At 38.8% G+C, this 22454-nt stretch overlaps 1 protein-coding gene across 2 annotated transcripts in view; it reads left to right on the top strand.

Annotated features, from left to right (window-relative positions):
* il11ra (interleukin 11 receptor subunit alpha) overlaps positions 1 to 22454 on the top strand; it is a 46435-nt gene that overhangs the window by 11001 nt on the left and 12980 nt on the right. The window contains exons 1-3 of one of the 2 annotated variants that reach the window (XM_066712123.1): positions 12458 to 12545; positions 19721 to 19817; positions 22123 to 22189. In XM_066712123.1, coding sequence (XP_066568220.1) covers positions 19721 to 19817; positions 22123 to 22189 — 164 coding nt within the window. In that variant the 5' untranslated portion in view covers positions 12458 to 12545. Of the gene's footprint in view, positions 1 to 12457; positions 12546 to 19720; positions 19818 to 22122; positions 22190 to 22454 lie in introns of those variants that run through there. The other variant, XM_066712122.1, reaches the window with a different exon arrangement.

The raw sequence follows: 22454 nt of genomic DNA on the forward strand, positions 1-22454 counted from the left end.
TGAGCTTGTAATATTCGTTGCCACGTAATGTGGAAATCTCCATTCAAGGCCAGAAATGTGCAGTATGCATAAAAGAGAAATTAAATAAAAAATTGCAGACAGTGTGCCTTGAAAACAGAATGCCTTTGAGAGTAAAGACAAGGGGCGACCGGAAAGAGTTTCAACGTCTAGATGTTTTTGTCTGTACCTCAAGGGGATCTCCAGATGTACTGGTGTCTGAAATGGTGTCCTGAGGAATGATATCCATCCCACCATAGAAGGAATAAGTTCTATGTTCAGTATCTCTCTGTCATTGCTGAATCCTTCTTTACTGTTTATTGCCAAAACATCATTGTCTATTTTATGGTAGTCAGCTTTATTGAGTTTCTATTTTGATCGGGCTATGCATTTGTTTTCTGACATTGCATAATAGGCAGTCTTAGTGATTTTTCTGCAATATACTCCGGTATTGGTTGTGCAAATAAAAATGTTTCAATAAAAAATACATTTAAAGAATAAGATAGTATTTTTATTATTCATAAAAATGACCAGGGTTTCCAATGGCACATTTGATTTAACACTTTTTTTTTATTATTGTGCATCCTGCACAACAACAGAGATGTACTTGTTGGTTGATTTTTGTGATTAACAACGCTATACATAGGCCAGCATATAAATGTCTAAACTCTAAATAAATAAATAATATAAGACACAGACCTTTCAAATTATAGTGTTTTAAGACATGATCTGATTGATTCACAAGATATTTTCTGTTTTCTTTGTATTGTTTTTCAATGCCCCGGTAGTATGCCATTCCAGGTATTGACATTAGTTTGGTTTCATTTGCTCTAGTCTTGGACTTCCTTACATAGCAAAACACTTTACGTAATCTGAGATTAGTGCTCTTCACGGACTGTGAAACCAGCCGAATATGTAATAAACATACAAAGTGGTTAGTGTCTGAAAATCTCAACACGACACTCAAGTCTTTCCATGAGAATATGTCTAAAATGTCAGTTGGAAGTTCAGACTGATATCCAATGAGTCAGGGTTACCTCCTTAATAAGCCTTAATAAGCCCTGTAATGTAATGTCATTATGGTCCATATTCTGGTTTAATTGTGTAACAAGTTCTTTGTACTGGGAGGCATTTTTGTTTTCTAACCTTTGTCACTATCGGGTCTTTCTTAAAAGTAGCTGGAGGCTAAATGTCTGAGTTTAACACAGCACCCATTTTGCAACCTATAAACTATTACCACATGTAGGCTACATCACACTGATTACATCAGAAGCAGCTTTTTATTTGTTTATAGTTGCTCATTATTCAAGTGTACTATACTCCCATTTGTTTGTTTTCTAGAATACTTGCCACCGTCTTTGTTCCATAAATATTACAAACAAACCTTTGATTTTCCCATGGACGAGCAGCTCTCCAGGTTTCAACATATTACACACCCTTATTGCAACAATTGTGAACAGATTTTCTTCTGTTCATTAGTGTGGTATCTAGAAAAAGGTTGGTATGCATTGTTATGTGAAGCTTGTAATTTCATATAGTTTCTTATAGTCATTAAATACAATATATTTTTAACAGATATTAAGGAGATTTGTTTGTCTGCCATTAGTTTAAGCGTTTTTGTATTTATTTCATGTATAAACATGAACTTGACTTGAAACTAGAATCTGATTGAGCATAATATATATACACATTAAAGCCACATCACATGTTTTCAAGAATAATAACAAAATCTATTCCATCAGTTAGACAATAATTATACTTAAATAATTGTTTTAGAATAACTTTTTGCCAGCCAGGCTGTTTTTGTTCTTGTTGTCATTGGTACCAGGTTGCTCTGATCATGTCCTAAATTACGTTGTGAAACCTGAAACTGCTTGCATGTAAGGCACCTTGAAAGGCAAAGCAGCAAAATCCTTCAGGCAAATCAGTAATATGTTTAAAGTAATTTATTTGTAACTGCACTCAACCAAAATGCCCGTAGGATTTGAATAATTGTTGGTCTGTTCATACAATTAAAAAAAATAAATCATAAATAACTCAGACAAAAAAGGTTTTGATTACATGCATTTGACTTTTTCTGCTTATTTTTCAACAAAAAGTCTTGTTCATATTGTCTGCTGCACTTTTCATAATGGGACTAATGTTAAACTGTGGCATAATTATCTTTAAATAGTGACATATGCTGAACAGCTCTGCTTTTATAAAGCAAGCACATAAAATAGCGGTTTTATTCTTTACTATAGACCTGTAAGAAGAGTTTTAAAGATGCGGGCAGGGTTATGGTGTGACTTAATGGATCGTTTGCAATTATTTTTGTGAGGTTTGTCACTGATCATTCTTCTTACTTTAAAGAATTTCTCATCAAGATGAGCCATGTTTGATCTGTACTGGTGGTCTTAAGTGGATACAGGAAAGTGAGACAATACTAGCTTGTTAGTTTCCTGTCAGTTTTAACTTTTTAAAATGTCTTATTTGACTATTCATTCTGGAATGTCATTTTAAGTGGGTCTTAGGCAACTGGATATAATACAGTGGTGTCATATTATGTTTTTCTGAAAAGGGCAGTTGAAAGAAACTGTATTTACCCTTCACCCATATTTTGTATGCCATTTTCAAAGCCTGCTTCAGGTTGTATCCTATAATAAACTACAGAAGGTCACATAACAATCTAATCGCATATTGTTTTATTTTTAATAACCACAGTCATACTTTTTTAGGCTTTACCTGTGATGGCCTGGGCGTATCTGGGTTTTCTGAGGAAAGTTCTATAAATATGAGAGATAAAGTGATGAGAATAGTACTTGAAATGGTATTAGCAAATACATTGCTTTGTCTCTGTGTTCTGGGTACTTTCCATTTCTCTGAATCAAAACTGAACAGTGACCATACTCTGCCCTTAATGTAAACTTTTGACACCAGAAAGCTTTGGTGGAGCACATAGCTTGTTGATTTTAATGGGCTACAAATCCAGTTGTTGTTTCACCTTCAGTTGGAAATTAAAGTGATAATATTTTGTACGTTCAACATGTAATTAATCTGTCTTTACCTCCCTTTAAAGTTGTAACACACATTGATAATCCATGTTAGTTTCTAAACTTTATTACAGATCAGATGGCAGAACCCCCCCCCCCTTTTTTAATAATTCCTCCAAAAGAACACACTTTAAAACTCAGTCCCGATGATTATGATTAATTGAGAATGGATTTCTTTAGTTGTTTTTAAACATACTTCATGGTACTGGGGTTGCCATGTTACCCTTTACATTTACTATTTTGTTAGAATAAGTTGACAACATTTTAAGACTTGGCCAAGCTCGCTTTCCCCCTGTTCTTGTGGACTTATGACCTACAGTCTTACACACAGGTGAATGAAATAACTGATGGTCCTTTTCCACTGGCACATCCGACCCGACCTGGAACTATAGCTGTCCTGAAGGGTACATTTTAACCTTCGAAGGTTCGGAACACATTACCGAACGAAGGTTTGAAGCTTCGTTGGTGCTAATTTGCATAATTTATCGATGGCGTCCCATTAGCTACTAGTGATTTGAATGAACAGCCTACTTTTTTATAGGTAATCTACACTCACCTAAAGGATTATTAGGAACACCATACTAATACTGTGTTTGACCCCCTTTCGCCTTCAGAACTGACTTAATTCTACGTGGCATTGATTCAACAAGGTGCTGAAAGCATTCTTTAGAAATGTTGGCCCATATTGATAGGATAGCATCTTGCAGTTGATGGAGATTTGTGGGATGCACATCCAGGGCACGAAGCTCCCGTTCCACCACATCCCAAAGATGCTCTATTGGGTTGAGATCTGGTGACTGTGGGGGCCAGTTTAGTACAGTGAACTCATTGTCATGTTCAAGAAACCAATTTGAAATGATTCGACCTTTGTGACATGGTGCATTATCCTGCTGGAAGTAGCCATCAGAGGATGGGTACATGATGGTCATAAAGGGATGGACATGGTCAGAAACAATGCTCAGGTAGGCCGTGGCATTTAAACGATGCCCAATTGGCACTAAGGGGCCTAAAGTGTGCCAAGAAAACATCCCCCACACCATTACACCACCACCACCAGCCTGCACAGTGGTAACAAGGCATGATGGATCCATGTTCTCATTCTGTTTATGCCAAATTCTGACTCTACCATCTGAATGTCTCAACAGAAATTGAGACTCATCAGACCAGGCAACATTTTTCCAGTCTTCAACTGTCCAATTTTGGTGAGCTTGTGCAAATTGTAGCCTCTTTTTCCTATTTGTAGTGGAGATGAGTGGTACCCGGTGGGGTCTTCTGCTGTTGTAGCCCATCCGCCTCAAGGTTGTACGTGTTGTGGCTTCACAAATGCTTTGCTGCATACCTCGGTTGTAACGAGTGGTTATTTCAGTCAAAGTTGCTCTTCTATCAGCTTGAATCAGTCGGCCCATTCTCCTCTGACCTCTAGCATCAACCAGGCATTTTCGCCCACAGGACTGCCGCATACTGGATGTTTTTCCCTTTTCACACCATTCTTTGTAAACCCTAGAAATGGTTGTGCGTGAAAATCCCAGTAACTGAGCAGATTGTGAAATACTCAGACCGGCCCGTCTGGCACCAACAACCATGCCAAGCTCAAAATTGCTTAAATCACCTTTTTTTCCCATTCAGACATTCAGTTTGGAGTCCATGAGATTGTCTTGACCAGGACCACACCCCTAAATGCATTGAAGCAACTGCCATGTGATTGGTTGATTAGATAATTGCATTAATGAGAAATTGAACAGATGTTCCTAATAATCCTTTAGGTGAGTGTATATAAACAAAATAAAACACCCTCTTGCAGTTTATCTCAAACAGTAATCATGTTTTTTTTTTTTACAGGCACAGGGTTTATATTGATTTTACTTGCATGAAGCATCTTAACCTTAAGGCATCTTACTCATAATAAACTGTATGCGCGGTGACGTATGTATGTTAACTTTAATTTGTATTTATGGAGTATTGAAATAGCGAATCGGTGTAAACCACTTGATGAATATATCCTGGTGTTCAGTAACATTGAAAAGACACAACTATACTTAGTAAACACTAAAGACACCGGAACACAGTAACCTTAACATTCGGGTTAAATATAATAAAAAGACTCCCTTCTACAGTTCAGAGTTTTTGTCAACATTATATATTATTATTGTTATTATTATTATTATTATTATTATTATTATTATACCAGTATAATAATAATAATAATGGGACAATTGTAACGAACTTGCAGAGTTAGTATGGAGCTACGTACTAAACAAGGGGTCATCTCCAGTAAGCGGCAATCAGTTGTATGCAATTGACCAATTAAGCCTAACGCATAATACGTTATTAAACTTACGTTGCTTAAACGATGCCTGAAAATGCTTCTTCCTCTCTGATATAGCCTACCAATTTTCAGTAGCAAATTTACATTAAGCTTTTTGGTGGTCTTCTGTGCATTTTGCAAAAAAAAAAAAAAAAAAAAAAAATATATATATATACACTCACCTAAAGGATTATTAGGAACACCTGTTCAATTTCTCATTAATGCAATTATCTAACCAACCAATCACATGGCAGTTGCTTCAATGCATTTAGGGGTGTGGTCCTGGTCAAGACAATCTCCTGAACTCCAAACTGAATGTCTGAATGGGAAAGAAAGGTGATTTAAGCAATTTTGAGCGTGGCATGGTTGTTGGTGCCAGACGGGCAGGTCTGAGTATTTCACAATCTGCTCAGTTACTGGGATTTTCACGCACAACCATTTCTAGGGTTTACAAAGAATGGTGTGAAAAGGGAAAAACATCCAGTATGCGGCAGTCCTGTGGGCGAAAAAATGCCTTGTTGATGCTAGAGGTCAGAGGAGAATGGGCCGACTGATTCAAGCTGATAGAAGAGCAACTTTGACTGAAATAACCACTCGTTACAACCGAGGTATGCAGCAAAGCATTTGTGAAGCCACAACACGTACAACCTTGAGGCGGATGGGCTACAACAGCAGAAGACCCCACCGGGTACCACTCATCTCCACTACAAATAGGAAAAAGAGGCTACAATTTGCACAAGCTCACCAAAATTGGACAGTTGAAGACCTGAAAAATGTTGCCTGGTCTGATGAGTCTCGATTTCTGTTGAGACATTCAGATGGTAGAGTCAGAATTTGGCGTAAACAGAATGAGAACATGGATCCATCATGCCTTGTTACCACTGTGCAGGCTGGTGGTGGTGGTGTAATGGTGTGGGGGATGTTTTCTTGGCACACTTTAGGCCCCTTAGTGCCAATTGGGCATCGTTTAAATGCCACGGCCTACCTGAGCATTGTTTCTGACCATGTCCATCCCTTTATGACCACCATGTACCCATCCTCTGATGGCTACTTCCAGCAGGATAATGCACCATGTCACAAAGGTCGAATCATTTCAAATTGGTTTCTTGAACATGACAATGAGTTCACTGTACTAAACTGGCCCCCACAGTCACCAGATCTCAACCCAATAGAGCATCTTCATTGGCATGACATCCAATCACATACTAATGTGTCATGAAATCAAACTTACACATTCAATAGTACTCGGCAATAGTAGGGCTGCAATAACTATGCGATAACATTGATTATTAAAATCTACTAAAATCTTAAAATGTAGTTCATCCTCCATTACATTAGTTGGGTCTACCTGGTCTACTAAAAAGAAAAACTTGAAAGATGGAAAGATGGAAAGATGGCTGCAGCTACACCCCGTGGAAAGTATAAGAGCACTTTACATTGAATTTACATTGAAGACAGTTTGCTGCAACACTTGCAAAGCTGAACTCACATGGCGTGAGCACGACAATGATGCATGAGCACCTTAAGAGAGAATACACTGGAGCCATAAGGACAAGGATGGCACATTGGATCCGTTAAAACCGCACAAAGTAATTAGCTTTTCCATTTCTTGAACTGGTGTGCGTCTCACAAGCTACGTCTGTTTCTTTACCTCCTCAAATACAGTATTACACATTATATTTATAATATGTAAAGACAGGCGGTACAGCAGTACAGTACATGCAGACAAAAAGTAAGCAAGAAAACAAGCAGCCAATAAATAAGGTTAGCCAATAAAGGGGAGCAAGGAATAAAAAATCTGAAAAGATTATTTAAAAACTTGTAACTAAGTTTTTAAGTATCTCTTTTTTCAAAAACGTTTATTTTTAAGACATTTCTTTAAACTATCCTGTGTAGGGGCATTTCTCAGAGCCTCTGGAAGTGTGTTGCACAGCCGTGGTGCATTACAGGAGGCTAGTAGCAAACTAGTGCCATAAATGTTGAATTCAAAATATAAATATATATCATAAACAGAAAAACAAATGGAAAATGTGAAAAAGTGTAGAGCCCTGTATGTTTTGTTTTACATTTCCATTACACTTTGCTGTAAAGATCGCGGCTAAAGAAACAATATCGCAGAATAATTTAGTGGTCCACAGGTATCCCTGCTAACACACAATGTTGCCACAACAATGTAGCAAGTAATTTAGTTTGTCAGCTGGGATGCTGGCAAATGGAGGATAGTTCTCTTTCCGAAGATTTTTTTTATCAGTGTAATCATGTATTTTCAAAATACATTGTTTACATTGAATCTGGCCCAATGCCTGCTGAGACGACAGTGGCAATTGAAGGGTTTTCTATTATGGTTTCAAACTTAGTTATATCCACCAATTTTTATGAGCAGTATACAAATTAAATGTTTTATTTTAGATAGGCTATGAGGGACATCTGACGTGTGGTTTAGTATTGTAACGCTTGCAGGGGTTTCCAAGCAGTAGACCCAAATCATCATTGCGGGTGCAACAACAAATTGTTTAATTTATTATTTCTGCAGTACATACAGGTCTCAGGGACTGAACTCCCTTCCCCACCGCCTTTACCCCATTAACCCTTTATTGGGTGCGTTGCACGCTACAGTATTCAAACATGCAGTCAATTTCTATCAACAAGAGAAACAAATTTTGATGTGATTGTCATGACAAACCTTCGAAGGTTTGTAAAAACCTCTGAAGGTCTGGAGACCAAACGAACCTTTGAACGTTCGAACCTTGGGAACCAAGCCAGCTCCAATCCGAACTGCCCTGGTACAGGTCAGGTGTTTTTCCACTGCAAATACCCGAGCAGAGGTCAATGACGTCACATGCTGTGGAAGTCGAGATTTGCCTGTCTGACGCTTAAAGATAGTCTGTTTTTTCAGATGACACAATGGAGAATCTTGAGAGTGGTTGTTCTCGTAATTTTGTTTACTTTTTACTAAATGTGAAAACAAACTGGCCTGGCTACCAAACTGTAATAGTGAAGCTGCAAAGATATAAAACAAAGTGTGACAAAAACAACATATGAAAGACTGACGATTGGATTGAATGTCTATTTATTATAGTATTGTTTAGGTAGTCATTGAACCCTGATAATATGGAGTATTCCAGCATGCACTGAAACTGTCAAATTGTATAATAATTATGTATAAATATATCGATCAATATATAACATTATGAAAAATATTAGCTTTTAAGGGGAGAGTCTAAAACGCTTAATTTAGAAAATGCTTAAATACACTATGTAACACAATTAGTGTTATTTCCTAATTGCTTATGCCTCAAAAGTATAGAAAATGGCTATTATTCCCCACAGACTTTGCTTTTGTGACCAGGACAGTGATATTTTGAAATGTACCTATATCCAATGAGAAAAACGGGCACATTTGTGTCTTTTCGTTCGTTCAGTCAGAAAAAAACAACATATGAATCCAAATTAACATGTATTTATACAGTGAGGGAAAAAAGTATTTGATCCCCTGCTGATTTTGTAAGTTTGCCCACTGACAAAGAAATGATCAGTCTATAATTTTAATGGTAGGTGTATTTTAACAGTGAGAGACAGAATAACAACAAAACAATCCAGAAAAACGCATTTCAAAAAAGTTATAAATTGATTTGCATGTTAATGAGGGAAATAAGTATTTGATCCCCTATCAATCAGCAAGATTTCTGGCTCCCAGGTGTCTTTTATACAGGTAACGAGCTGAGATTAGGAGCACTCTCTTAAAGGGAGTGCTCCTAATCTCAGCTCGTTACCTGTATAAAAGACACCTGTCCACAGAAGCAATCAATCAATCAGATTCCAAACTCTCCACCATGGCCAAGACCAAAGAGCTGTCCAAGGATGTCAGGGACAAGATTGTAGACCTACACAAGGCTGGAATGGGCTACAAGACCATCGCCAAGCAGCTTTTCTGGTGTTTTTCTGCTAAGGGGACAGGACAACTGCACCGCATCAAAGGGACGATGGACGGGGCCATGTACCGTCAAACCTTGGGTGAGAACCTCCTTCCCTCAGCCAGGGCATTGAAAATGGGTTGTGGATGGGTATTCCAGCATGACAATGACCCAAAACACACAGCCAAGGCAACAAAGGAGTGGCTCAAGAAGAAGCACATTAAGGTCCTGGAGTGGCCTAGCCAGTCTCCAGACCTTAATCCCATAGAAAATCTGTGGAAGGAGCTGAAGGTTCGAGTTGCCAAACATCAGCCTCGAAACCTTAATGACTTGGAGAGGATCTGCAAAGAGGAGTAGGACAAAATCCCTCCTGAGATGTGTGCAAACCCGGTGGCCAACTACAAGAAACGTCTGACCTCTGTGATTGCCAACAAGGGTTTTGCCACCAAGTACTAAGTCAAAGGGGTCAAATACTTATTTCCCTCATTAACATGCAAATCAATTTATAACTTTTTTTAAATGAATTTTTCTGGATTTTTTTGCTGTTATTCTGTCTCTCACTGTTAAAATACACCTATCATTAAAATTATAGACTGATCATTTCTTTGTCAGTGTGCAAACGTACAAAATCAGCCGAGGATCAAATACTTTTTTCCCTCACTGTACTAAAGTAATACAAAAATGATTACAAAAGATTTAGAAGTGAGTAGTCTTTCAAGATTAACGATTATACTGTAAATCACTTTCACGAATCAGCTACCCAGATGTAGTCTCCCATCATGTTCTCGTTATACTGTCCTTGGTAGCGGCATTCAAAGTCCAGTATATCATGGTGGAAGCGCTCGCCACGCTCCCATGTTCTCCTTGAATTTATCAAGATGAGCATCAAGGATATGGACTTTGAGGGACATCCTACAGCCCATTGTGCCATAGTTCTTCACCAGAGTCTCAACCAGCTCCATGTAGTTTTCGGCCTTGTGATTGCCCAGGAAGCCCCGAACCACTGCGACAAAGCTGTTCCAAGCCGCTTTCTCCTTACTAGTGAGCTTCTTAGGGAATTCATTGCACTCCAGGATCTTCTTAATCTGTGGTCCAACGAAGGCACCGGCTTTGACCTTTGCCTCAGACAGCTAAGGGAAGAAGTCTTGAAGGTACTTGAAAGCTGCCGACTCCTCATCTAGAGCTCTGACAAATTGTTTCATAAGGCCCAATTTGATGTGCACTGGTGGCATCAGCACCTTCCGGGGGTCCACCAGTGGCTCCCACTTGACGTTGTTCCTCCTCAAAGAGAACTTGGTCCACTGTGGCCAGTGGAACTGTGGTAGTTCGCCTTGGTGTCCCTGCTGTCCCAAAGGCAAAGATAGCAGGGAAACTTGGTAAAACCGCCTTGGAGAGCCATCAGGAATGCCACCATTTTGAAGTCTCCTATGACCTCCCAGCCATACTCATCATACTTCAAGGCATCCAGCAAGGTCTTGATGCTGTTCTAATCCTTTTTGAGGTGCACCGAGTGAGCCAGGGGAAGAGATGGGTACTTGTTACTATTATGGAGCAGCACGGCTTTGAGGCTCCTGGATGAGCTGTCAATGAAGAGGCGCCACTCATTCTAGTTACAGGCTATTCTGATTGCCTCGAACAGACTGGTCACATTGTTTCAGAAGCAGAGCCCATCTTGACGGGTGTAGAAGCTGGAAAAAGGTTGGTGACACTTCCTCTGATCTGCGACTTGCACACATTCATCCAACAAGTTCCACTGCTTGAGCCTAGACGTCAAAAGCTCAGCTTTGAGGTGAGGCCAAGATCTCTAATCAAGTCGTTGAGGTCTTTTTGGTTGGGGTAGTATGGGTTTCTCTCCTCAGCTCCACCTCTCAAATTGTCATCTGGATCTACAACGTCTTCCTCGCTCTCTGACTTGCTGCTCTCTTCTAAAGACGGCTGCTCTCTCTCTCCGGAAGAGTGGGTACGGGAGCTCATGGCAGTGTGGCACCGGGGCAATGGATGAAGGAAGGTCCGGATAACTGATAGCAGGTGCATTCTTTCCAGTCCAACGTTTCGAAGGGTCCACCATGCAGAAGTAGCAGTTGCTTGAGTGGTCAGTGGGTTCCCGCCAAATTCTTGGAATAGCGAACTTCATGGCTCTCTTTTCCCCTCTGTACCATCCTACATCCTGTGTCATATGTGATATATTTTTTCAATAACATTGAAAATTGTAAAACATTTTAAAATTAAAAATCTTACCTTCCAGAGTTTTTTTGCAGTGCTCACAGGTGAAATGAGGTGCCCTGTCTTGATCCCCGACAGGCATGCCGAAATATGCCTGGTAGGCCTCACACATCTTAGCAGATGCTTCCACGGAGTACTTTTTCGCTCTTGTCTTGATAAATTGGCCACAGACACTGCAAAATGCGTCTGCCGGATGCTTGCAGCTTCTTGATGCCATCTCAGAAAAATGCAGATATGTATCCACTTAGGCAGCTGGAACTAAACTGAACTGGTGGGCTTAAGGCCGCTGTATTTATACTATTTATATTACTGGAAAGTTCTACAAATTTCTAGAAGTTACTCCAAGTTTACTCAGGACTGAATCTATCTGGAATGTTCTGGAAAATAGGTAAATTTCAAAATATCACTGTCCTGGTCACAAAAGCAAAGCTTGTGGGGCATAATCAATTAGGAAATAACACTTACTACCCAGGAACCAAAAAAAAAAAAAAATTGTTACACAGTGTTATTATTTATTTATTTATTTATTTATTTATTTATTTTTTATTTATTTCTTAGTAGACGCCCTTATCCAGGGCGACTTACAAAATATAAGCGCAAATACAAAGTGCAAAAATACAGCATAAAACATATTACAAATTCCAGTTTACATAATACAGTGCAAATCAAAGCATAATACATTTTACACATTCAAATTTACACAAGTGAATACAATAAATGAGGTCTTATATCCTGGATTGTAAAAGCTGAGTGCAGACAAGATGTTAGGTCACAGTCAAGGGCCAAGGGAAAGGCAGCATAGGGGAAATCAAGATAACAATACAAGTACTGGTAACGCAAGGCAAGAAGTATGATAAAATGCTGTAAAGTGCAATCATACAGGAGAATGAATGACAAAATTACAAGTACTGTCTGAAAAGATGTGTTCCACCACTTAGTGGCCAGGGATGAGAAGGAGCAGCTCTGGACGAAGGAGAGTGGAGAGGAGGCAGAGATAGACCGCAGTGGACTGGAGGGGATGTATGGGGAGACGAGTGACTGAAGGTAACTTGGTGCAGTGTGGTCGAGACAGCGGTAGGTGAGGGTCAATGTCTTGAACTGAATGCGTGCCGGTATCGGGAGCCAGCGGAGCAGTGGAGTAGCGTGTGCGAATCGGGGCAGAGAGACACCAGACGAGCCGCAGAGTTCTGGATGAGCTGGAGCGGCGGGTAGTAATGTTCTTGAGTAATGTGGCTTACTGTACATAAAATGTAACCATTTATAATGAAACTTCACAAATAAGGAGACTGGCACCGTCATGTACACCAACGATTGATGTTTAAAGTGATATTAAAAGCACAAGTATCTTGTTCATGTACTGGTTTAAAGGGGAAATTGTTACAACCCATACTTCTATTTACCTCTGCTCCTCTAGTCTGACCACAGAGAATTTAAGACTTTAGAGACACAAATAATCTGAGACAAGCTTTATCAGGCCCATTTCTTTTTTTTTTCTTTTGGCACTGCAGTCCTATAGCTAATGTTTTTTGTGGATGATGGCCATTTATTTATATAGTACCCTGCAGCTTCTTAAATCGGACTTGGCCTTACTCTTTCTGAGCTGCTTTCAGACAATTTCAGTCTGGCTCCGTAGCCTCCCTAGAAAGTCCATGCCAACCACAGACTGGATTTGGACCAAGTACATCCATGCTAAAGTCCTTGTTCTTCACTAAACATTCCCCTGAAAAGATACTCACTTTTTGTTTCCATCATGTTTTTGTTTTTTTTCTTTTGGTGATGAAGCCTCTGCCAAAGTTTCAATCCAACACTATCAAGTAGCGATTTCAATCTGAAAAAAATAAATATTTATTAAATATGTAGTAATAAAACACTTCAGCTAGTTCTTGGTGGAAGTGCTATTTTGTACAGCTTAAATGTCAAGCATGAGATTGTATTGATTTATTTTTCTAAAGAGCTTGGAGGTTCAGTGTCTGGACTTTCTGGGAGTTCAGGGACACAGAATACTTTTTTTAACGGTCTGGCTTACTGAAGTTTTTCAGCACAAGGTATGTCATGATTGTTATGGTTAAGTCTGATTTTGTGATGGATGCTGTTTATGTATTTAGTCTCTCCTTTAAAGTCACATGTGCAAACAAAGACATGGGTACTATTTCAATTTACTTTGATGTTCTGTTGTTCCCAGCAAAAGGTTATGTTAATTTAACATGATTAAAGACTTGAGTTATCTGAAAAGACATGGTTTGGAACCAGTACTTTTCATTTCATTATTATGATCAATGATTAGGGCTAAAACGCAAATGGTGAAGGTGATAGAATTGTAAGTAATAGTTTACACTATGTGCAGATTTGCAGTTTTCTCTTTTTGCCAGGCAGGGGACATTTTCAGTGTTGCTGAAAAGAGCCGTTGGGTTTGAATGGTCTGTTAAAAATTGAAAAAAATCTTTACCAGTAATTATAATGGGTCTTAATGCCAGTATACTGTACATCAGAACTAACTTCATTAACTTCCTACTTCTATTCAGTGGAACAAAAATAACCCCAAAATAGGTGTTCATTGTTTAATATATCCTTTAAGTCTCAATGGGCGTATCAAGTACATTACTCTGTGATATTCTGTACTTAGAAAGACATGTAAAAGCAAAGCCACTAACCCTAGAAGGCAGGACAGTAATTGCAGGCCTTTAAAGTGTCCTGTCATGTTTTCAGAGGTGATATATGCACTCCAGCTCCAGATCCCCAGGCCTTTCTGTTTTCAAACTTCAAGTGAACGTTTCACTGCTTATCCATAAATCTCTGCAGATGATGCTCATCTAAAATGCTAACACATGGAACTGTTTTAAGCAAATTGGCAACATTAACTAATTTCGGTATCATGCACAGCATGGTCTAGATTTATATTTTTGCACAATATGAGTAACAGTTGAAGCCTCCTTTTATTTTTTTCTGGAAAAATAATAATACAAAAATCCAGTGAGTCACAGCTTTTAAGTTCATAGCTTGTATGCCAGTAAGGAAAGGGTGGAAATATGAGATAATGTTATACAGATTCAAATTCATTAAAATAATTAGCAGTTCTGCAAAAATCCATAATATAAAACATGTATACACACATGCATGTGCGAAACAGATTCCTTTAAGTTCCTTTTTTAGCAATGCAATCATGACTTGTTCTCACAAAATGAAGACTGGAATCACCCATGTGTTATTGTAGTTTTGATACATTACTACTGCTTGTGGTGTGAATCAAGAAACATCAGTTTTATTCATGCCAACCGCAACATCGCCTGCCCGCTGGCCTGCTGGCCTTCTTGTTCATCTTCATATCCATAAAAAATAAATGCATGTAAATAATTACTTGGAAGTCATGCTTCATTACCTAATATAATTTAGAGAATCCAAAATGTAATCCCTGAACTAACTGTTCCAGTTTATCAGGAGCTAACAGTCCATAACAGTTAGGGTCAGTTTGGTTTTAGTAAAATGTCTGTGTAAATTATTTTTTTTCCAAGTATTTTGGGGGATTTACTGAAGCATTTAATGTGGCCTAGTTCACTGCAGTCTTTCGCGGCCATGAAACTGGGTGATAGTTCAGTTTGTTCCATTAAATCTGAATTCCTGTGATTAGCCCTTTGCAGATTTGCTCTACCTGCCCTATATCTTCATGTTTGTCAAAGGAAGGTGTAAATGTATTTCCCAGTTTTCGGTTCAGTTCTGCACTGCTCTCTGAAGTATTTATTGATGCTAAATTTAATCTGGACTAATGATCTGTAATTTTGGAATGATATGATTGTATTCCGTTCATTTTTTTTATGAATTCCTGTGATTAGCTCTGTGCTGATCTGAGCTTCCAGGCTTATATTCCCTCCCAGGAGCGTTTCCACTCTGTACATTGTGCTGAGGACTATTTTTAGTTTAAGTGGTAAGCAGGGCACATAGACAAGGACAAGGCTCTGCTGCGTGCCGTACTTTGTGTAATCGAAACTTTGCCAAGTACAACAAGGATAGCCAAAGCAATTTTCAAGGCCAGGACAAATACGAGGTCCGAATGCTGGCTATATAACCACATCATGGATAGAGGCTCCTTTAGCTGGACTGCACTTACATTTTGCCAGACAGGCAGGCTGCTCCAGTTGAGGTCCTGACAGTGAAACGTTTCTTCTTAACCATGTTTTTTCGTTCTGAAACATATGGCGACTGATTAAAGGATTGTACATTCATTTCTTGGAACTGTACAATAAAGTATACCCAGTCTTCAGCCAAGTAGTAAAATTAACCAGCTCGCATGTTCGTGCTAGGAGGCAGTCATTTTGTTTTCTGCAGCTGCATCATGAATGTCATACCCAGGAACACCCTCTGACATTCCCTGACCAGATCCTAAAGTATTAAAGTAAAGAAAGTAAGTTGATGAAGTATAAATTGCACAGTACTATTTGCAGAAATTATACTTAACTCTATGGGCATGTCATCTTGGAACTTAAAAGTGCATTTTTTTATTTATTTTTTCCATTGGAGAACAAATAAGCTGTAAAATATAAAGTAAAAAATCACTATGCCAAAAACTAGCCATATTTGACATGGAAAACTGCTTAGAAAACTGTTTGGAAAACATTTCAGAGCAGATTTTTTTTGCACAGCAGACATTCCAGGTGGTTCTATTTTTGCCCACCTTGTAATTTTCTTTTCAGAGTTGGGGTTTAATATGAGGTGTTGTGGCCCGGCGCCCGCGGTGTATTTTTAGTGACAGTGAGTAGTGATGGACAAGTGAAATCTACGTCCTGCAGCACCGTATAAGATCTGCCAAAATGGGTCCTCATCACACCCTCTACTTGTCGAAATTCTATATAGGAATTTGATGGCTTTCTCAGGAGCACATTTCAGATGCCCTGACTGAGCTACCATTTCTGTTTGGTTGTCCATTCCTGCGCACACACCATCTCGGGCTTCATTTTGTGAGATCATTGTCCTTTTAGTTTTTAATGAGGTTCATGTGTAATGTGCTTTTTCTCGGGCGTTGCACACAGTTTGATGCTTTGAGGAGATAGCAAAGCTTTATATGCAAAGCTTTAAACAATGCACAGTGCTCCTAATATAAGACACTTGAAGCAAGACTGATGACCTTAAAATGAATTGGATGTTCTGAAGTGAGCTGCAGAAGGCAGTTATTTGGGAGTGTATTAATCATTCACTGTTTCTATAAACAGGCGGTAACAGGAGGGAAGTGGTCTTTTCCGTTTGAAAAAAGCCCACAATTTCCACTTCTCACAGTCCTGAGACTCTGGCAGAAATCCTTCATTAGCACAAAGCCATTTCCCCCACCCAGTTTATTCAAACCTTTTGTGCTAAAATGCCTCCAGCAATGGCAAATGTAATTCATATGTTTTACACATGCCATTGTAGTTTTTAATTGTTGTCAACATTAACTTTGAAAAGAGTGTTTTGTGCCCACGTTCTCTTTTAAAGCAGAAAATATAAAAATATTTAAGCCTGGATCAAGGTAACTTTTTCAACTTTTTCACAGAAAGCATTTTCACTGTTTAAGCAATGTTATGAGAGGGTAAAGCATTTGATAATATTACACATGAAACTGGGTTACTGTGCAACAATTCTAGCTATGAATGAACAGAAATTAAATGCACGGTAACACTCCCTTTTGTCAGTGCTGCTTTCGTCCATTTGGGTTCGTTTTAACAAAAATTGTAAAGTACATAAAAAAAAAAAAGCTGTGCGTGGCGATCAATTTGAGACAACGATGTACAGATCAGTGAAAATGCAAGGGAGTGAATCATGATTTGAATGTGGAAATTTTTCTGGAGATTAATTTCACTGCCTCTCCCCTCCCCTGGTCGGTATTCTATTGCTTTTGGAAAGAAAATATAAAAGAACAACGATAACACTGAAAAAATCGCTGTCATCACTGAGCAAACAATATTGATTGATTGATGTGTTGCCCCAGAGGAGCTGTGTTGAGATCCCAGCATCCATCAGTTGGGAAAGGGGTTTGGTTTTTTAACACTGCCGCCTGTAACATGGTGAAAAGACCTTGTAAAAGCAAACCCTTTCCTTTTTCTTTATGGAAAGATTGAAAGGGTTTGAAGGTCAAAAGGCCAGGCCATGGCTGATTTGTGAGGGTAAACTTAACCTTTCAGATGTGTAAGGGGATGTCTTTGACAAAGCTATAATGAGGATTAGGTTTACTAAACATGCCCCTGGGATGATGTTTTTTTTACCAGAATAAGTCTGAACCTCATAATTAAGAGATGACATACATGTATGTGCCTCAGGTGAAGAAGCGGGAGGTTTTGTTATCATTTAAGTGATTGCTTTGTTTTCGTCTGAGCACTGGAAACTGCCTATATAAGACTGTCGCCCAACAATGTAACTAGAGTGTCTGTCTCTCTGCCTGTCTGGTGTTTTCCATTGCTTTTTGTTTCAGACTCTTTTGTTTAGCTGTTCTTTTTTTTCATTACTGTAGATTTGAGGGGGATTATGAAATTGAATTTTACTGTTTCTGAATGGACACGGTGATCTGAAAACATGATAATCACCTCGAGATGAACAAGTTTTTATACTGAATCATGTGCTATTGCCGAGATCCTGAACTTTACTCATTCTACTCAAGGATAACCCTTGAGTTGCATTGGAGTTTAGGATTTATTAAATATGCCCTAAAGACTACACATGATTTACTAGAATTCCCTCGTTCTACTTCCTTTTGTTAATGCATATGAAAGCCAAGGCAAACAAAAGTTTCTGGCAAATTAGCGCTCAGGCTCCAGTGATTCTGATTCCTCCACTTGGAATGTTTCTACCTTTTGTTACTCTCTCACCTGCTTGCTTTGGGCCATATCAGAATGTATAGCCTATTATTACCTGCTTTGATCTGATCTATATTTTGTTAATGTGACTCTTGCTGGTTTTCAGAAGGCTCCTATAAGGCAAAACTGATTTTTTTGTCCACATGAAGAGATCGTTCCAAATTAGTCTCATCTAGGAAAATAATGACACATTCTATAACCATTTGTCTATTGACCTGAGTAGGCACAAAGGTCTTAATGCCACGTGCTTATGTCCTCGATAGTTTTTTGTACTGTATCAGTGGATCTCTTCCACAGTTTCACCATCATTGCAAAAAGGCGAAGGTCAGCCCTGAAGGCAATACTGGCTATCTAATGTGGCTACTTCTGATACATCATTCAGCAACCTTGAAATAAAGATGTTATTCTGGCAGGGTAACCTTGGCTTTCAGAAGGTTTACACATGAACATAATTAATCTGCAGTTATAGTTCATGACGTCAAATGGGTCATTACTCCTCCAGCAACTGAATTTTCCGACCATAATTGTCGTTTAAATTAAGGACATTTTGAATGAGCTGTATTCAAAAAATCAAACCTCTTGCTCTGGTTTGTATTGGAGCTATAATTACATATTGGGTACGTACTCTGTTGCAGCAAACAGGAAAACAAACATCTAATAAAAAAAGTTAAAGATTAACTGATCCATCATTATCTGCCTTTGTTTACCGTTCAACTTGGACTTCAGCTAAATTAATTATGGGGAGATAATCTTTATGATTGGGCAAGATGTTCAATTTAAAGTTGAGGCATTATCCAGTATACCCCCAAATCATGACCACTGGCTCCATCTGTTATGTGGACAAGCTTTATCATATTCAATTTAAAACGCATGTAATTTCTAACCCAATTCTCTGCTTCCTGCTGCCTCCAGTCTCTCTCTCCCTATATCCTGTTTTGTCCTCTAGTCTACACTGATCTTCTGCTGTTCACTTCAGTGTATGTTGAAACACTTTCACTTCACTCTCGTTCCCTCTCCTATTCCTATTCCTGTCTCTTCTTTCGCCCAACATTGGTTGAACCCTTTATGTAGTGTTTTTTGGAGAGAAAAAATAAAGAAAATTAAAAAGATTGAAAGGTGTGTACCTATTGTTTTCCTAACAAGAAAACAATACTAAGTGTTCCAATAATATGTCAGGAAGTTAATGAGTCCTAATAGAAACCAAAGTGTTTATTTTATTTTTGTGTTTGTTAAAATATGTCAAAAATGTGGTTAATTTGCTTTATAATATTATAATACAGAACCACAGCTTGACTTGTTTTATTAGTGACATTTTCACACTGTGAGGGGTGTTTCACCTAGGCTGTGTTTAATTTTACAGGAGATGGCTTTTCTGGAAGTGCGTTGCAAAGGATCAAAGGTGTTAATGAAGGACCCCATTTTGTTGTTTTGCAGATGACTGGTTTGACGTCATGTCCAGGCTTTCTGATTGTCTCTCTCATCATTGCCCTCGTTTCTATCCCTGTCAAGACAGAAATATGGAGCAATGAAGGTAAGATGGTGCCGTCTTCAGGTGCTAAAATATAAATGATTGTGATGCGGACTGTGTTTGGGGCACTTTAGGCCAACAATCTAATACCCAGTTACAAGAATGGCTTACTCTGAACATCATAGATTTACAGTTCCGTTCCGAGTCATTGTCCTTTATTTTTTTGCATGAACCCCCTGACAGGGCATTATAGGAAGGGTTTTATACCATACCTCTGTAAAAGAACTGTTAACCCTTTCCTTTCCGAATGCTTCACTGTAAATCCCTTGTTGAATTTAAAAAAAAAAAATCTACAGATGTAGCTGCTTTAGTGGAAACTGGATTTGACATCATGGTTAAAAACCTTCTATGTATTTGGTGATACAAACCATCCACATGTCAGCAAATGGCTTTACCACAATACTAATTCAAGCTATTCAACGTTTGTGTCACAGTGCCAAAAATAAAGCAATTTTCTCTGCATTGGTCCCTGCCAGCTGTTATTAGCTTAATTATTTTCACAGGGTCTGCAATTAAAACTGTTCACATTTTCCCTGTTTCTTATTTACTATAGTGGACAGGCTGGAAAATGTTCATAATGCAGACAGACTTTTTTTTGTGTCGGCCCAGAAAGACGTAGAGAATGTTTCAGCGTTGTTTTTATTTGATGTATTACTCTGTCTAAACATTAAAATGAAACCACAATAGAAACACCTTCCCATTATGTTTAATTTGATGACTTACTGGATTTCATTTGGTTTTATGGCAGAACCTTTGTAGCTGTAATTGAATATTGACAAAATCTCAGTCAATTAACCTAGGTCTGTTACTTTGTCTGATTGATTGTTGATATGAATAGGTGAAACAAGTCAGTCCCAGCCTGGTTTCTTGTTGATTATTATTGATTTATTTGAATTTTAAGAATCACTTCTAGCTTTGTATGTCTCATTTGTGAGAATAGGCCTGCAGTTAGGCCCAGTTCAGTTTGAGGATTATGCACACAGACGAGTCCCATGAGATCCATTTTGTGGGGCGGCTCCCTGCTCTGACACTGCAGTTAAGAAGAGGAAACCCGTCTCTCAGGGCATGTGCAAACTCCCACTGTCAAACCACCCTCTCCTGTTTCTTTCTGTATTAATGCCTTTTCTTTCTGTATTACTCTCTTCAGCTTCATTGAAGGTGTACTAAACTAAATGTTTAGTTTAAAGGGGGAATAATGATTTTCAGTTATCCCACGAACCACATTTTCTGTGCCACATTCTTATGCCTAATTTACGAGTGATCTCAATACCCACTGTTTTGCTATTGTGCTGCCTGGTCATGTCTGGAAACAAACTGTATATCTCAGTACACTCACCTGGTAACCTGAAAGAAGACAGCTCAAATGTAATAAATAAATTAAGTACATAAGTAAGTAAAGTAATTAAAGTAAATAAGTAAAGTAAGTACAGTAAGTAAGTAAAGTAAGTTGGTCACGTGCTCTCCCCCTAGTCTTGCCATCCTACCCCATCCTGGTGGCTAATTGGACAGTCGCTGATTGACACAGGGCTCCAGGATGTAGGTCCCGTCCTGCTTTTCAGCTGTAGGCCTTTACCGGATGAAGCACTCCGGAATCGCTGCCTCCCCCATCCTGCACACACACGGGTTCAGATTATTATTACGGAAGTCTTTTTTTTTTTTAAACGTAGGCTGACATGTTATTTAATTGTACGGAACCTGTAACCCCCACCCTGAGAGATCAAATACAAATTGGCCTTTGTTGGGTTTTTTTGGATCCGTTGAGAACTTTCAGGAGTTCTGTCTTCTCTTTGTAGCTCTGTACTACCTAAAGTAGTTTTAAATAGGCTGTGCAAATATTCTCTCTGTATCTTATGTGTTGGGCAGAAATTATACCAGATATTATTTTCATACTGTCATTTTCTTGTCCGCACAAACACCAATCATAGAACAGAAATTTTCCTTTGCTTAAATTTACAGCCAAGCCGAACCAAGCGATTTCTGTTGTGCTGATCTGTTTGCAGTGCATAGGTGCCTGTTGTTGGTCTTTGACCTTCGCTTGTCCCTTAAAATATTTTTTATTCTTCACCGTAACCACTTATGATTTTTAGCTGAAGCGTGTATACAAACAGAAGGGTATGAGACCTTTATATATTTATTCATTGGCGCTTAAGTGCAGGTCAGCTGCTGTCTGTTGAGGTCAGTGGCTGGATTAATGTTTCCAGTGCTAGATCTGCCCCAGTAATGCGTGGTTGCCTGCTGTGTGAGACCGCAGGAAGTTGCCAGAATTATATTTTGCCTGTGGTAACCGCGTGCCCTCTACTCTCCGCAGTTTCAGACATTCAATATGGAGCGCTAGGATCCAATGTTACCCTGGCGTGCGGCAGTTCCAGAGGCAGGTATGTATGGCTGCAGGCATCAGATATGATCTGTTATTCAAAACAGGGTGAAAGAACAGTTCTGCAGATGCCTGGCAGTGTGCAGAGATTAATATGAATTAGAATGTGTCCATACATATTGTTTTTTCTGCATATGGAAAACTGACACCCTGTTACGTGTCAACAGTGACCTTTCTATACACTCAAAGTTTACAAGAGAGAGATACAAAGACATTTCTGCTTTTTTTTGTATCCGTCACAAGCTGGCAATACGTCATGGTGTCAA

Source organism: Amia ocellicauda, chromosome 8 (genome assembly GCF_036373705.1).
Source record: "Amia ocellicauda isolate fAmiCal2 chromosome 8, fAmiCal2.hap1, whole genome shotgun sequence".
Lineage (NCBI taxonomy): Eukaryota > Metazoa > Chordata > Actinopteri > Amiiformes > Amiidae > Amia > Amia ocellicauda.